We start from the raw sequence: 18,294 nt of genomic DNA, 5'->3' as shown, positions 1-18,294 counted from the left end.
CAGACCCTTTGTCTTACCTGTGACTTGGACAGCAATAGCAGAAGGACCGATGGAAATGCATCCCTGGAAAAACAGTATAAATCTATGCTAGAGTTACCTGTACCACACCACTTAATATTGGAATGACTAAAGTGATAGTACCTAGTGGGGTTTATTTTTGAATAGCACCTCGTGTCTTGGTATTATGAGGTAGAGGTATAGTTTCTGCAAAGCACAATTTTTGTTCTTACTAGTCTCTATTGGGATGAGTGGCTACTCATCATAAGAACCATAAGGTCAATACAGTGTCTAACATCTGCACAGATGCTGGACAAGAAAAATCTTCAGAATTTGAAGATTGTTTCACATCACCCTTTGTGACTTATCATGGGTTCAAATTACCTGAACTTCTATGATTTTCTCCTGGCTGACAATCCCTTGAAATGTGCTTTTCCCTCCGCTTCCCCACAGTGTAAGTATTGCTCATAAATTTCCTCAGTTCTTGTTTGCAGTCACATATTTTATAAATAAGGGATACCCTCTCTCAGAGTGTAAACTCCCAAAGCTAGGAAAACTCTCTCTTTGCATGACTTGTACAGTATTTAGCATAGAAAAGAGATTTCAGGTGATACTAAATGATAACATGTTCTTTGGCCACATCAGTTTTCCTGTGGTGTAGCCATCTTGGAAAGTTCTTTAGTCTTTTGGGAAGTGGCTTTATTATTTTATTTCTCCATGAGGGGAATACATGTTTTTAGTTCAATGAAACTCTTCAAATACACACGATGCCTTGGCCTTTGCAGGAACTTCACAGGTGGAAATGAAGCGCAAGAGTGTGGCCTAAGTCAAATTCTTTCCTCTTGGACTTGGGGAATGAGAATGAAGGTTGATTGCCCTATGTTTTATCTTCCAGGTGATCATTTGAAGGTCTGTCCCCAGGGTTATACCTGCTGTTCCCAAGAGATGGAGGAGAAGTACAGCTTGCAAAGTAAAGATGATTTCAAAAGTGTGGTCAGTGAGCAGTGCAATCACTTGCAAGCCGTCTTTGCTTCCCGTTACAAGAAGTTTGATGGTATGTATTGGAATCATGGTCCAAGTAAGCGTCGATATTTGCTTTGTTCTCTAATTTGTTTTATACTTCTCATTGAAGCCACATTTAAGTGTTAAGTTTGTGCAGTTGCCTTTTCAGAGCTCCTCTCTTCTCTCAATGCTCAACTTTTCTCCCAAGATGCTCTCCTTGTTGGATCCTGGGGCAAGTTAGCCCTACAGAGTTATGTCTAAAATCCTTCTGAATGTACTAGAAGCTGTATGGTAGGCATTATGGAAATATGGTCACAAGGAGCCAAAAAACGGATTAAAGTGGTTTCAGTGCTTTCATTTAGTTTCTTGGGTGAGCACAGAATAGTGTTGTTGACGCAAGTCACTTAAAAAAAAATCTCCCTAATAAAAAGCAGGCATCTGAAAACTTAGTCAAAATAACCGTAGAGATTCTGCAGATGCTGGACTTCAAATTAATTTCAAAATGGATCTCTCAGAGACAACCAGCATTCCTAGCAACTGTAGAAAGCAGACAGGATTAAAGCTCAGTTCTTGACTTTCCATGCAGCAGTGATCCAGAAGTAGCTACTCTCCTGTAGTCTGCATTAAGCTGGGCTCCATCCCTGGACTCATTTTAGCTGGGGCTTTGGCTTAGTCTCTCCATGGTGAGCCACCATATAGAGCTACAGCTGAACCCATTTCAATCCCCTGTGCTAAACATGAATTCTAACATGCATGCTTTCTTTTAGTAGTGAAGAGATGGCCAAGATGTGCCAAATGAGAGGCACTTCAATCATATCTGAAGCAACGTTACAGATGACAGACTTTAAAAACTATAGAGTATGGGGTCCCAAACACCTCAGGATTCTCTCTGGTGTTGTTCAGTCAGTTTGAAGATTGTTATGAAGTAGATTTAATTTTAATAGGAATGATTTCCTTTGTGCCTCTTTTAAAGGCCACTCTAATTACATAGTACCTTTGAAGCATGCTTTTCTTGACATTATGTGTGGTGGAGAAGTACAAGGCAAATTTTCGAGATGTGAAATGTCTTTGAGTATTTCTGCAAAGGGCTTGTTACCATGGTGAGACGTTGGACTAAATTAGATTTGATATAGCTGATAAGGCAGTCCCCAGCTAAAGAACAGGTTGTATTTTAAATGTTGGCTTTGAGATTTATTTGAAACTTATAGCCAACTTAATAAGTGTTAGTTAGCTTCCCAGGCTAGACCATGAATGCATATTTAATTTGCAATGTAGTTGAAGTAAAATTTTTTTCTATGTGGCTTACCATTTATGGTGCTCCAAATGGGTACTTGCTATGCAAATTGTGTTTAGTTTTAATTTTATCTCCTTTCTCTGGGTAGATGGAAATTATACACACACAGGTCCTGTTTACTATCCCATATCCCCCAACACACCACTGTGTAACTGTAAAGATTATTTGGCAATACATTAACACCACATGAAAATGGGTGTTACCTGTCAAAAGGCATCATTAGACCACCTCTGTCTCTCTTGGTCACTAAATGATTAGTATAATTAATGAAAAGAATGGTATTCTTTTACTATGGCATTTCTAAGTCAAGACAGTAACCAAGGCATTTTCTTTTAACTTTGATGAGAATATTTACAAAGATAGTCAAATGCTCATCTTTGAAAATTTGAGATGCTGATATTTAAAAATGACCACTTGGGGGTTTAATAATGGCATTTAGAAGGGAGAAATCCTGCTCTTCAGGAATGGTTAGCCTGTTAGTAGCATGATGTAGTGGAGATAATGCAAGTTGCAAGGGCGCCTCCTCCGAGTCACCCCATTTCTTGTTAGACGCGCCCCTTCCTGGTGTGGAGCCCACAGACATTAATGGCCTCTTCTCCCTGTGGGCTTGATGGTTTAGCTACTCTTTCCCCTTCTTGCCTCCCCATGGTTTTATAGCATTGCTTGTAGGATTCCAATGTGCAGTTTTTAAAAAGCCATACAGAGAAACTTTATCAGTAAGTGTTAGTATAATGTTTTTTTTAGAAGACAGAAAACCAGTTCTCTTGCCCTTCCCTACCAGGCCTCACATTCAACAAATGTGTTGACACTGTGTCTTTATCAGTTTCAAAACTGGTCCTGAAAAATGATTATGAAACTCCAGTTTGTTTCGTCTGACTTCAAATTAAAAATAAAGATAGCATAATTATTTTTGAACGAGGAGTAGTAGCTGAAATGTATTTGGTCTGGAGATGAGCACAATGCTGGGATTCGTTGCCTATTTCCTCCAAGTCAGATTTTCTGAGGCACTTAAATGCTTTTGTAGGGTAAAACCTCAGTTGAGTGTTATCCTGCAAACTGCCATCAAGTTGGGTGTTGCATTTATTGATTGGTTTGGTTTTTAAGGATGGCAAGTAGCACCTGCCAGCAGTCCTCAAGGCCTAAAGAGGATGTTGAGTGAAATTGTATGGGGGCTGTCTTGATTCTCAGAAATCCAAGGGTGGGGTGCTTTGGTCCAAGAATTGCCTAAGCCATTACACAAGTGAAACCCCAGGCTGTTGAGGTGAACAGAAGAGAGTAAGTTGGGCAGAGTAACAAGACAGTGGTTGGTGAACCAAGATGGGGCAACAAGGTTGCACCAAGAAGGCAGAGGGCAAGTACTGGGGAAATAGCGAAGGGACATGTGGGAGCACCTGGGGTCAAACAACTTAAAAGGAGGGTCTTTGGCCACCTCAAACCTTACAAGGTATAAATTTGAAGTAGTGACCCTGAGCCTAAGCTGTTTCCTCTATCATCAAATTTTAGGCATGTTTATGAGATACCACTTCATTCTAAGGCAGGAACAATGAATTTTTACAAACTTTTCAATAAAAATAAAGTTTGGCAGCTTTTAGGGGATTGGCCTATTTTAATCAGAAATCATCTCATTGTTCCAATATTCCATTATTCTGCCTCGATGAGCCCCAGTCAGGGTTCCAGTGTCAGCTCTGGCATTTTGGAGCCAGTGCCCTTCTCACTAAGGTCCTTTTTTGTTCTACATGTCTAATTTTCTATTGTTGGCACATCTAAAGAGACTGTAGTTTATAAATCAGTTTTTCAGTAGTAAACTGCATGTGTGCATGCGGTTCAGACCTGAGTGAAGTATGGAACCCTTCTTAGGCCTCACCTTGCCCTCTTAGGCCTCACCTCACATCCCCTTCTTCCCAGTTCCCAGGTTTCCCATATTTTAAACCTGTGCATCTGAGTTTAAAGACCTACACTGTAATCTTTATTCACTTTCTAATTTAGGATATTCAATACCAGAAACCTACCATCGTAGCCTGGAGACAAAGCACCAGAAAATGGTAGTGACAGAGCGAGGTGCTCCCCCTCTTGGCGGGTTCTGGGATTTTTTTTTCCCTTTTAACTACAACTGCTAATTAACATAGCTGAATCAGTTGTCTTATGAATATGCTAATCAGATGCTCAGTTCATGGGGCTTTGAAAGAATTGCTTGGCAGAGGGAATAGAAATAATACAAGTAGGGCATAATCCGTGTTTTGGGGCCACAACATAAAGACCCACCCCAAAATGTCACACTTTGTGAGAGCCTAGGCGTTTTTAATGAAGCATAGTTAAATCAAACAACCCCAGTAGACTAAGAAGACTAGTGCTGACATGTGAAATGTATTTCTGAATTGCATAGTAAAAATGATGTAACAACTGTGAAGGTCTATTGCTTAACATCTACCCAAATCACATTGTTCGCTAGATATTTTGCATGTTAAAGAAATCTTAAAGAAATAAAGATGTTGTCTGATGCTAGTCCAGTGGGAAAACTCCTTTGATTTGTCATTTTAGGAGCAAATGCAGTAACGTTGGACAGGAGGCAGAGCACACTGAATTGTCCATCTGGTTGGGCTGTGAACCCACTATGACCCGGGGCAATGAACCAGGTCTCAGTTTTCCCATCCATAAAATGAAGGGGTTGAGCTGGATGCTCTCAAAGACCCTTTCAATTCTAAAAACATTCTGTGAATCTTCTAAACTAGACCAGCTGCTTTTGTGAAAGGTCTTATAAGATGTTAATTAGCTGCCTGTCTGGTACCCTCTATTTTCCTCCTATCATTTCTGAACTCTCCGCTACTTTCACCAGGTCTTTGAAAACCCTCCCATGAGCCTGAAGCTTGTTAACTTGAATAAGAGTAGAAATTTTCTGAATTAACTTAAAACGCACATAAAAGAAATAATTGTCTGTCCCATCTATCTGCATGGGCCAAGTGTAAATCAGAGTGTGGCCACCCTTCCCTTAAGCACTCAAGCACCCTTGTTTTCTATCATTTCACAAAGGCAGGGCATGTGGCACTCCTCAGATTTAGCCAAATCTGTATTTTAATCACTGACTGAAAATTTTCCATATTTCCTACTGGCCATTGTTACTTTCCTGGGCCAGTCAGAAGAGCCATGAAGGAAGCTCAGTGAGTTAATGGCATTAGAGTTTGTGTGTCCACCAGAGTTATGACCTCAGTGGGAGTGAGCTGGCCACTCACTGTCAAAGACAAAAAAATCCAACTAAGCTTCATGGCCATTAGCTAAGCTGATATTTCTGGAATTTTCCTGAACCCTGACCTGAAGTATTTTTGAACCCTGTGGTGTCGTTATTGTCCTGTGCACAGCCATACTGACTTAACTAAGAAGGCTCTTCTGTTTTAAAAAGTCTTAAAACATCCTCACATTCAGTGTTGTAGAATTGTGTAACATACATGACAATATAGGGTTGTTTTTTAATCCTCACCTCGGATTTCATTCATTCAGGGCTTTTTTTTTTATCTTGCTTTTTTGAATGTCTGCTTCAGTGCAGTGGGCAACATTTCACAGGAAGAGTAGCTACTGAACTACAGAGAAAGACACTAGGCCTGTGGCCTTTCTGCAAAAATGCACTGTTCTTTCCAGACCATGCTAATGCTCTTCGATTTAGTTGGGAAGCACTGCTACTCTTTCTCTTACAATTCTATTTTCTTGTCCTTCCATTTGAAGTAGACTAAAATGCTGGGTATTTTTGCTAATTCTTTTTATAATCTCTTTGTGAAACTTGACGAGAATGAGCCCCTGCCAGCTTACTGTAATCAAATCAAGAGCGCAGACAAAACACATTTCTGTATTGACAAAGGTTTTGTGCCTTTTGAGTTGTTATCTGAAGTGTGACCAATTGTGGCTCTAGCACTGGCTATGTCGTGGGATTGAGAATGCTTAAGCAGCTTCCAGGGAGCCCTGAGCACTTTCACTGTGGGGCTCTGCTGTTAGCTTTGACTTCTTAAGAAGGCATGGCATCAGCAAGAAGCATCCGAGCTGTTTGGAGGCAAGTAAATAAATGGAAGCGCTTCAGCTCAACTGCTTTTATGTGCTTTGTTGGTTCGTTGCACTTTGAGCCTGGGAGTTTGAAATGTTGTCCACCTCTGCCCCACCCTCTCTATTGCGGCTGTCTGTCCTGGCAAAAAGAAAATGGCTCATTTGATCTAGCACTGACTCCGATTGATTGACTGAGAGAATTCCCAAGCCAGTCAGGCTTTTCTTATTTATTGTCCCTGCCCATCTCCATCACCCTCTCTCTTGAAAGAATTAGCAGAGCAATTGAAACTCTTGTAATAAATGTGACTCAAACAAGGAGGGTGCTACATGGGCGTACCTTTTCTGGAGGTCCGTTTGGCAGTATGTCAGAAGTTTTGAATACGCTCTTAAACCCTTTGATGCCGCAATTCTACTTCTGGGTATCTCAGAACGAAAGCTCTGCATGCAGGTTTATGTACAACAGTGTTCATCACAGCATTATTTATAATAACGAAAAATAGGAAATCAGCCTAAGTGTTTCATAATGATTACATGATGATCTTCATGGTGTCAAAGTATGTAGTTGTTAAAAGATGTTTCTAAAGGGCTTTTAATCACACAGGAAATTTTTATGCTAACCATACAGTGTTACATGGGAACCAGGGTATACAGTATGATCTTAACCATGTGACACTACATATCATCAAAGGAGAAAGACAGGAAGGAAATTCAATAAAACATTGTTGCTGTCTTTAACAGTGGGATTATGGGTAATTTATATTTTCTTCATACCTTTCCATATTTCTTAGATTGCTACAACTGGAAAGGAGTACTTTATAAAGAAAAATTGTATTTTTTAATGAAAAATGTAAAAACTGCTTTGGTGATGTTTTTAAAGAATGTGTGGGTTTTTTTCTTAAGTAACACAATGTATCCTGGACCCAATTTGGAAAAAGTAAAAAAAATGCATCAAAGCCTCCAGCAATTAAGTTGAGTGAATAGAAGAGAGGGAAATGAAGTAACTTTTGAAAACATAAATGTATATTATTTTTCTGATTATAAAATGTCACTGAATAATTGAGTGAACAAAACCAAGAAACATTGAAGAAAAGGTCACCCTGGTCCCCAATGCCCAATCATTACCATTGTATTTATCTCATCTTTTTTTGTGTGCATGTAGGTACTACATATACAGCCTTCCAAACTGGAATCAGAACTGATTATGCTATTTTGTGTCCTGATTTTTCTGTTGATACTGGATCATGAGCAGATAGACTAGACTATATGATGAAGTTTGTATATGAGGCCATAAAATACAATAGATCCACCTAGAAGTTAGTATATGGGACACTTGGAATGGCAGCTCCCACTTCCTAGCTTACTTGAACATGCCCTTTGCCTTCTCTAGACTCTTTTTTTTTTTTAAATAGAGTTTTATGGTTCAAAATTCCCATGAAGGTTTGCTCACAGAAATACACATATGTGAACACAATTGTCTCTACATTTCACTCAACATATTATTTTTTATTTTTTATTTTGGTATGATTAATCTACAATTACATGAAGAACATTATGTTTACCAGGCTCCCCCCTTCACCAAGTCCCCCCGACATACCCCTTCACAGTCAGTGTCCATCTGTGTAGTAAGATGCTGTAAAATCACTACTTGTCTTCTTTGTGTTGCACAGCCCTCCCCGTGCTCCCCCTACACTATACATGCTAATCGTAATGCCCCCTTTCTTTTTTTCCCGCCCTTATCCCTCCCTTCCCACCCATCGTCCCCAGTCCCTTTCCCTTTGGTAACTATTAGTCCATTCTTGGGTTCTGTGATCTTCTCTGGACTCTTTTGTGTGAGAAGGAATATGGGTCTGCTTAAGTGAATTGTCTAGCTGGTGCTGGGGGTACCCTTAGTACAAATGGGATGGACCTTAAGGGTACCAAGCCTGTGTCCCCTGGTCAGGGTAGCAAGAAGCTCTAGCCTTCAAAGTGCGTGAACTAAGAACATTGACCTTGGGAAGAAAGGGCTACTCCTACTTCCAACAGGATCCCCTAGCACCCTTTTGTGTGTTAATGGCCCCTAATAGGGGCTGCAGCTGGTTAAGTGTCTTGTCCTCCTAGGACAGGTCTGGTGATGTGCTATCAGTTGACAAACCGTAGTCAAGTTCATGTCCTTTAGTGCACCATGCCCTAGCAGGCACTCTGGAGGAGTGACATTATACCAAGATACAAGAAAGTGCGGGTTAAAAACTTCTACAGACTTTCCTGAAAAATGACCAAGGAAGAGGAGATTCATAAACCAGATCAGTTTGGTTGCAGTCAGTAAAACACTTGCTTAATGTCCTTTTTTTCTTATATTTGTAGGTGCTTATATTACCTGTACTTAAATACTTCATCATGGGCAGAACAATGGATGGGTATAAGTCTTTGAGCTTTCCTAACTGTGAAAAACATTTACAAGGATGCTTCTTTTTCAGGAATTTTGTCCATGTGGTAACTTAATGTTTAAATGCTGTGCCAGGCTTTGAAATACAGCCTTTACAGTGAAGACAAAATTAATCCTTACATGTCAAAGGCAGCTTCCTAATAATATAAATACAAGGTGGTAATGTATAGCACCAAGCAAATGGATTGAATAGAGAGGGCTTCCAATCTCTTAAGGTCATAGGTTAATTCTAGAATGCATTCTAGCTCATTAATCAATAGCCAGTCGGTTGTTTATAAAGGAGTAACTAATGGCATTTAATAGCAGAACTGGGGGCCGTTTGACCTGTTTGAAGAATTTTGAATGTTTATTTGATGCAAGACAAGTGGCTGGGCATAGAAGAAGTTCCAGAAGTACATGATGTACTGCTTTTTTAAAAAGGCAGGATATTTACATAGAAAACTTGTGTATGGAAAAGTTTTGCTTTAACATCCTAGTTTTTCCCATGTTAGATTGGTACTACTGACATTAAGAATAATCACATTTTAGATCTGGAAAATACCTAGCTCAGTCCTTCTACTGAACAGGCTTCAGGCAAAGGAGGTAGTGTACAGATGAACTATGTGGGGAGGTTTGGAATTGACCAGATGCTCAATTCTTAATTCTCTTTCCCTTAGATTCTTCGCCTGATTCTTTGTCCTGATATTTTTTTGTGTGTATATGTGACATGTATGAAATTCTCTCTGAACATAATGTAAAATCTCCTGGGTTGACATTTCTCCATTCCATGTTTTTCACTCACTAATTGCTCCCACCCGCATAGATGTCTGGGACATTTCACAGCATTGGAAGCTAGAGCCATTAAGCATTTCCTTTGGCTAAATTTAAATTGCTCCCAGTTTTATAAGGCCTTGGGTCTTCTTAAACGATTCCTAGTAGCTTTGGCTTAATTTACAGTCTCCCAGATGAATAGTATTTGACCTTGCCATAAAAGGTAAAAACCAGCCTTAAAAGATTTTTTAAGTGGTTGTAGATATAAAGAAACTCTGAAGATGACAATAATGTCACTTCACATAATACAAATAATGTGTCTATTTTTTTTTTTAGATAATTATTTTTTTATTGAAGGGTAGTTGACACACGGTATTACATTGCATTAGTTTCAGGTGTACAACATAGTGATTCAACATTTATATACATGACAATTCTGGGTACCAGCTATCACCATACCAAGCTGTTACAATATCTTGACTATATTCATTACATCCCGGTTACTTATTATTTTACCATTGGAAGTGTATACTTTTTTTTTTTTTGTGAGGGCATCTCTCATATTTATTGATCAAATGGTTGTTAACAACAATAAAATTCTGTATAGGGGAGTCAATGCTCAATGCACAATCATTAATCCACCCCAAGCCTAATTTTCGTCAGTCTCTAATCTTCTGAGACATAACAAACAAGTTCTTACATGGAGAACAAATTCTTACATAGTGAATAAGTTCTTGCATGGTGAACAGTACAAGGGCAGCCATCACAGAAACCTTCGGTTTTGCTCATGCATTATGAACTATAAACAGTCAGTTCAAATATGAATACTCATTTGATTTTTATACTTGATTTATATGTGGATACCACATTTCTCTCTTTATTATTATTATTTTTAATAAAATGCTGAAGTGGTAGGTAGATACAAGATAAAGGTAGAAAACATAGTTTAGTGTTGTAAGAGAGCAAATGTAGATGATCAAGTGTGTGCCTGTAGACTATGTCTTAATCCAAGCTAGACAAGGGCAATAAAACATCCACGTATGCAGAAGATTTCTCTCAGAACAGGGGGGTGAGGTTCTAAGCCTCACCTCTGCTGCTCCCCATTTTCTCACCTGATGGCCCCCCTGCGACTTGCCTGTCTTAGGTTGTTCCTCCCTTGAGGAATCTTACCCGTCTCTGGCTAACCAGTCATCTTCCGGGGCCATACAGGGAAATGTAAAGTTGGTAAGTGAGAGAGAAGCAATATTGTTTGAAAAGGTTGGCTTTTTACTTCTTTGCAGATTTATGCCCTGTGGCTTCAATGCCCAGCATTTGTCTTGAGGTATCTTTACCACTTGGAAGAATTATGATACTCGGTAAATTCGATATGAGGCACAAATTCTATTTAAGGGTTGTAATTAGGAAGGAAGAAGAAAAGCTATAGAAGTAGCAGGCGGCAGAAAACATGGGAAGATTGATTATTTCTTTGACATATCTTCTTGTAGAGTAACTTCAGCATGTATAGGTTTTAAGCTAGTACTTAATTTGCGCACACACATTAACATAATAGGAGTATAGTTACATAACCAAAGCATACCTGTAATTACCAGCCATCTCCAGTGAAACCAAGAAAACCAGTTAGGCACCTTAGGCATTTGTGAAAACTTATCTATGATATGGTGGATATTGTCAACTCAACTTGAACAGTCTGAGAGAAATCAGTAATGTGTCTATTTATTGAGCATCTATTGTGTGCCAGGTATTATCCATATGAGGTGAGGAGTAATAGCTCCATTTCATGGATGACAGAACAGAGGGTCAGAGAAGTTGGATCTTTTGTCCAATCAAGACCTGCACAGCTCACAAATGACAGGTCCCATGCTTTCCTCCCTGTGTCACACTGGTTTAGATACATAGCATGGTGCACTGTTTATTTCCCTCCCTATGTTGACTGGTCATTTATGAACTCTTTGGAGCAGCAAGCAGTTGCTTGATCCTTAGTACATAAATACTGAAGCCTCCAAACTGAAAATCGAAGGGAAAATAAACTGTGATCACAGACACTATTCTAAATGCTTGTAAATGATCTCCTTTCTTTCAGACACCAGTAACGTCACTTAAAACAGACTCCATGAGCAGCATTTTCATGACGACAAGCAGTTGCTGCAGGGAGGTCTAATTTCCAATTAACTCAGCTTCTAATGGTTGTGGAATTCTGGTTTACACTGCTCCTCACTGGCACTGAATGTCTCATAATTGGCTTCAGGCATAATGACGATGAAGGAAGGGATGGTTGCTAGGTGTCTCAGGCCCACATAGTTCTACAGTAGTAAAGATCTGACCCAGAACCTGAGTTCTGAATCATGGGGGAAATAATAGAGAAGAGCATTAACAGCAATTGATGAAGTTGTTATTGATGCTGTGGACCGGGACCTGACTTGTGCTCTGTTACTCTTCATAGAAGGAAATGTCATAGGAAGAAAAGGGGGACGGAGGATGTGAAAGAATTAAACAAGAACATATGAGCACTGCTAGTTTGACTGGAGGAACAGATGCAAAAGGTTTTTTTTGCCTTTTCTCCTTGCAGCACATTATTTTGCTTTGGTTCCTATTGTACTTAATTGGTATGGATTTTAGAATTTCAGTTATGTCTGCATCCTTACAAGGTCTCTGAGGCAAAAAGCATAGTAGAACAGTCCCATTTAATGGGGCCAGTAAGAAAAGTCTAGGGAGAAATGAGTTTGGGTCCTTTGGATCCCTTGACTTTTGTTCTGTTAATTTCCATAGGTGAAATAGATGAATATTTGAACACTATATGAAACGAAGCATTGAGAATTTCATAGACGCTTTAAAAATCTCTGCTGCACTCATAAAACCATAGGTGGAGAGTGGCCCATAGTAAAGGTGAATTGGTTGGAATTTGTCTTTCTAGAAATTTTGACTACAGTTTGATTGGGCAGGAAAGTTGAAATGTGTGGTAAAACTGTGCTTTGATTTGAACCTATGATAGCCACTCAGTACATACTTGTCAAATTGCGTAGCCATTTGGAGACATTAAATGATCAGATTTTAACTTACTACATCAGTTTAACACAATTTCAGTATCTAGCCCACTCAAATGATATTTGTATTTGCAACTTCTATTCTGTTCTATTCCATTTGCAACTTACTTGCCACACTAGTCTTTAAAAATGTAAAGGATAGTAACTCAATTTTCTGAATGATAAAATGAATTAGAATCAAGTATGTATATAGCACCAAGCTAAGTTCTTAAAGCATAAATTAACATAACACACACACACACAATCTTCCTAGACAGCGTTTGAGTTACAGGAAACAAATGAAGGCCCGTGGTGGTTGCTGGGCTGAGAGGGCAAGCCGGTTTAAAATCAGGCCTCCTCTTGTACCCCAAAGTAGCTATATTCTCTACAGCTACACCAACCCATAGGCTCTTAATGTGAATAAGGAACTCTAAGAATGTTTTATTTTTTTCTATAAAATGTGTCATAGCATTTCTTGGACCTGGAGCACTTTGAAGCCTAAAGGATGAACTCTGACATTTTCCAGAAGTTTTAAACTAAAACTGAACTTGATGTGCCTCTCTGCCCCCACCCCTAAAATCAGTGCAACTGTAGGTGCCATTCATTAGAAATTCAAGTGAGTAGTCAGAAAGTTATTATTATTAAGTAACGAGTCATCAAAGCACAAGTCAAATAATTCTCAACATTTCGTTTCTACACTACATTATGTATGCCAATTTTGTGAGCAATATAATAAGTATCCAATATAGGGAAGGACCTATGGTTCCCTTTGGAATCTCCTCTTTTGGATCGGAAATACTAACAGCACTGGACTGACACAAGGCTTGCGTACTGATCTCAGTGACCAGCTATATTTTTCCAGTATGTGAGTGCGGTGAGTGCACCACACTGGACATGCACCACTTAGTCTGTCTTCTTTGATAGCTCCGATGAGCCAGCACCACTTAGCAAGGGCACTAGTGATTCAACCAAGGTATGAAAAGCTTGTTCTGTTCTGGCCCCAAGACCCCACAAGTTTGAATTCTAGAAAGTGCTGCCTGCATCCTTGACACTTCCACACAAGAAAATTCATCCCCAAAACATCATCAAGAAATTTTACCCAAAAATGCAACAAAAAGCAATAGAGTGGAAAACCATTTTCCCGTAATTAAAACCTTAATGTTTTACCCTGAATGCTTCACATTTTAACAGTGTCTCCGAGCTGGTGGTTGCTTGTGAGAGGTAGAACGGGAGTTGTTTTCATCAGCCAGAGCAGTGGTTTTCAAAGTTTAGGGAAACAGCAGAGTCACAGGTGGCTTGTCCCACCCCAGGGTTTCTAATCCAGTAGGTCTAGAGTGGGGCCCAAGGACTTGCCTTTCTAACAGGGGTCCCAGTGATGATGATATGATGCATGCCTGTTGTGGGGCCACACTTGAGCAGCACTTGGGATTTTGGAGAGAAGCAGAAACCTTTCCAGGTACCTGACTTAAGTAATACTTTTTTTTTTCATAAGGTTCCTGGAGCTCCTTGGGTGCTTTCTGGCCTCATTGCAGGTAAACAACTTGGGTAAAAATGCCAGGCTGTGCACTTGAATGGGGTTGACCAGCTCCCCTTTTAGTTCCTTAAAAAACTCTTCAGAGGGAATCCATTTCCCTTTCTCTCTCTAAAGAAAGCCCAAGAAATAAAAGTCAAATGGTAGTAGAAAGAAAAGCTAGACAAAAGGAAAAGTAGAGAGCCCCCACCCCCACCCGTCAAAAAAATCCACAAACTAAACACGCATGGTTGGAAAGCTGGAGCCCTGAGGACTATGGGCTTTAGCTGCATGCCTCGAGGCACCATGTGGTGATGTTAGGAACATAGGTATGGACTCTCTTAGAAGTAAGGAGAGCCACACAGGCTTCGGTGTTTTCAGTCCAGGGTTTGAGAAACTACTTGGAATTAGTTCTTAGCTTCTGACTTGCCCACCCAACATGGAAGAGAATGGTTTTGTAGGGCTCTTGCATTTTGATGAGCTCGCTAATGTTTGTCTGTCTTTGAAGGAAGTGTCCGTCATACTTTTCTGTTCCGTGTTCTCTTAGAGGCAGGTTCATATTTGATGTGGTCCTCATACTTTGCTTTGGTATATAAACTTGATACCATGAGGTGTTTGTTTTTTGTACCAGGCATAGATTCTTTAAGAATGATTAATATTGATAGATACAGTGTTAATTCCGCACTGTTAGCTCCTCTTGATTGAACTTCCTGAGAAAAGCTTCAGGAAAAACCAATTTGCCATTTGTACTTTGGTTTTAGTACTTAAGAGATTAAATCTTTAACACTTAGGCTGTGGGTATGTGGTGGACAAATAAATAAATATGAAATAACCAGGTACTGTTGCATATTTTTTTCAGTTATTTTTCCTTATTGTCTTATAAGTATATCAAAGCTATGGTTGAGTCTATTATGCATTTCGTTTCCCTCTTTTTCTTTTTTTTTTTTCTCTCAGGTTACACTGGGAAGAAATCTCATGTTACTCCACAAATCCTTTAAGAACCCAAGGTCACTTGGATATCCCAAATTTGTACTAATGTCACAGTGAACACCTGAGAATTTATTTTCAGAATATTGAACTGGCATGCCTTTTGGGGTGTTTTCATCATGTTTCTTGGCCACAAGCATTTCTTGGGCAGTTTTTTTTCAATGTCATATAGATAATCATGGAAAGAAAAGAAAAAAAAAATTCATGTCCAAGTAAAACACTTTTTGAAAAGACCTGCCCTGGTGTCAGGTTGAAATTAGGGGGCATTATTAACTTTGGTTTAGATTCTTGCAGTAAAAAGTTATGGGAAACAGCTCTTCATTTACCTTAAAACTGAATGAGAAAGGAGATAGTGTGTGTGTTTTATATTGATGCCTGAGAAGTTGTCGATTTAAAATTTCCTTTTGTTTTCCCTCTGTGATGTAGATACATCTATAAGTGACTTAGTGACTTAGTTTCCTTTCATTGACAAATGATCAGAGATTCCAAATTCCCCAAAGGAAAGCCACTCTATATACAATCATGTTTTCCAGTTTAATTTTATGGGTTTTTATTTTTGTGTGCAGTTTTCAAATTTACCTGAGAAAGCACTTAGGTAATTACATTTTTCTTTTTCTTTTCTCTTCTTTTTTAAGAATTCTTCAAAGAACTACTTGAAAATGCAGAGAAATCTCTGAATGACATGTTTGTGAAGACATATGGCCACTTATACATGCAAAATTCTGAGCTATTCAAAGATCTCTTCGAAGAGTTGAAGCGCTACTATGTGGTGGGAAACGTGAACCTGGAAGAAATGCTAAATGACTTCTGGGCTCGCCTTCTGGAGCGGATGTTCCGCCTGGTGAACTCCCAGTACCACTTTACAGATGAGTATCTGGAATGCGTGAGCAAGTATACCGAACAGCTGAAGCCTTTTGGAGACGTCCCTCGGAAACTGAAACTACAGGTTACCCGTGCATTTGTAGCAGCCCGTACTTTTGCGCAAGGCTTAGCAGTTGCAAGAGATGTAGTGAGCAAAGTCTCCGTGGTAAGTGCTGTTTGCATTCTCTGTTTTTTGTCTTGTTTTATTTGATCTTAAAAGAAAATTTGGGAGAGGTAGAAAAATAAATCAGAATTCCTTTGGCTCAATTAACAATCTCTTTTCTATTGCCTCTTCTTTTCCACACTTGTATCCAGACACATGTACATTATACAGTTAAAAACAATACCGTAATGAACATCTCCATATGTCATTATCATTCTTTTCAGTGGTTTCTTTGGTAGCTATACTTAGAAGTGGAAGGTATGTTCACTTTGGAACCTTCATTTTAAAACTGGGTTGAATACCTCCATTTGGTTATTGGCTTCCGTTCTACTTTCCCTCCAGAGAAAGAAACATACACAGACAGGTTCCACATTTGCTTGTTCTGAGTGACTGTGAGCCTACTAGTTACAGTCTAGGAAAGTATTTAACGTCCATTACCGCATGTTTCCTTGTTCTAAGGTGTCTTCAGAGCTCTTCACAAGACAGAACTTTCTGTGACAATTAATGTAGACCACCGCTCTTGACTTGCAGCTTTGTTTATAGAATTACCAGGAGAGAGAATGAAATTGTAATATGTGGGCAAGACCAGATTACATGAGATACATTTTCTCCGTTTGTAAATTAAAGAAATTGGACTAGACCAGTATTTTTCAGACTGTGTTCTTTGGAGCCAGCCAAGGAGGTACTTCAGGGGCCTCCTGGAGGAGAGGCAGGAGAATCGTGGGGTCCTCTGGTGGGTGACACTCAGCATCTGTGCTTCCCTCAGTTGTACGTGGTAGGATTTTGAGGAAGATTTCAAGGAGGAAAAGTTTCTATGGCTCCCTCACTGCCCTCTGCCCTCCTCCCCCGCCCCCCACCCAAAAAAACTATGAAATTTGAAAACTTCTTGAAGGCACCTTTCCACCTCTAACCTTTCACGACTCAATACCAGTGAGGAAGTAGAATATTCTGGGGCATAGTTATCTTTGCAAGACTAATCTTAATGCTTTTCCACATCTTTAGGCCCTCAAAGGAAAAGTCAATTTTTAGTCCATTGCTAAAAAGTCTGGAGACCTAAGGACAGCAGCTTCTACTTAGGCCGTTTGTTTTGAGGACTGGAGGAGGGGTCAAAATAAAACCAGACCACAATATAAACACTAAAATATCAACCTGATTGCCTATCAGGGACTTGATTTAGAGTTAGGGTGAACATATAATTTATTGTCCAAACCAGGATTCTTATTTTCTAAACCAGGAGGTGCTTATTAACCATCATCCCCAGGCAACATGAGACACTGATTTTGTAATAAGCAGCCAGGACTGTCCTGAGAAGACCAAGATTCATGGTCACCCTAGTTAGAGAGGAGACTCAACATCCACCAGAGTGAAAACAGAGATTCTAAAGAATTCTCGGTGATGAAAAATTAAGTTCTTAGATGATATTTCATCTTAGCATTGGGGATTAGTTGATTGGTTGCATTCCTTATTACAGTTTTATTTGTTCTCCCTCTCATCTCTAGGCCATTAACTGTCAAGAAACAACTCTTCCCAGCATGATTTTGTTCACTCCTTTTCCTCCTGATATTTTCGTTGTAAATTGCAAAAATTGGTTGGTGCATGTGCGGGTGGGAGCAAGTGGGAGGATGATGGCTATAATTAAAGGGATAATCTGATTCCTGAGTTGCTGTCCACCTACATTATTAATCTCATATTACTAACACTCATGTCAGAGTCCCTAAACAATGCACCGTTAGTCCAGATCAAAGTTATTTACCTTGTAGTTTACCTAATACCTTGGCCCTCTTTCAGCAAGTCCTTGTGTCCATCCTAGGCTGAATAGGAGGGAAGGTGCTGGTGCGTAGGAGAAGGCTCTTTGCAAGTGTTTGAAAAGTGGTTTCTTTACATTAACCATCCCTCCTCACCCTCCCCACCTTTGAGTGACTTCTGGAGAAGAAAGACCAGGCTGCTGCAAGCCTGTCTTCACGTTGCAAGGTTGGAGTCCCTTTAGAGAACTGAGATTCCAGAAACTACGCCTCGGCACCCCCCACCCCCAGCCCCTGCCAAGCTTGGGGTGGAGGGCAGTGGATGAAATGAGGATGTGGTTTAGAGACAGCTCATTGCAGGTTAGAAGATGGGGGGACCACAAGGCTTGCCGTTGTCTGCCAGACCCCAGCTCCCAGGGGCGAGAGCCATGTGGCATTCTCCTGGAAGTGGTTCTCAGAATTAACTGTGGGAAATCAATAAGATTGACTTTTGCACTTAAGATTCAAACACACCTCACCA

The 18,294-nt window shown here is 39.8% G+C and overlaps 1 protein-coding gene across 1 annotated transcript in view; it reads left to right on the top strand.

Annotated features, from left to right (window-relative positions):
* GPC4 (glypican 4) overlaps positions 1-18,294 on the top strand; it is a 100,832-nt gene that overhangs the window by 64,285 nt on the left and 18,253 nt on the right. Inside the window, exons 2-3 of the mRNA XM_036931193.2 lie at positions 893-1,051; positions 15,644-16,035. Of these exons, the coding sequence (XP_036787088.1) occupies positions 893-1,051; positions 15,644-16,035 (551 nt within the window). The remainder of the gene's footprint in view (positions 1-892; positions 1,052-15,643; positions 16,036-18,294) is intronic.

Source organism: Manis pentadactyla, chromosome X (genome assembly GCF_030020395.1).
Source record: "Manis pentadactyla isolate mManPen7 chromosome X, mManPen7.hap1, whole genome shotgun sequence".
NCBI lineage: Eukaryota > Metazoa > Chordata > Mammalia > Pholidota > Manidae > Manis > Manis pentadactyla.
Note: the sequence above shows the minus strand (reverse complement) of the source record. Positions and strands in the feature narration are given on the sequence as shown.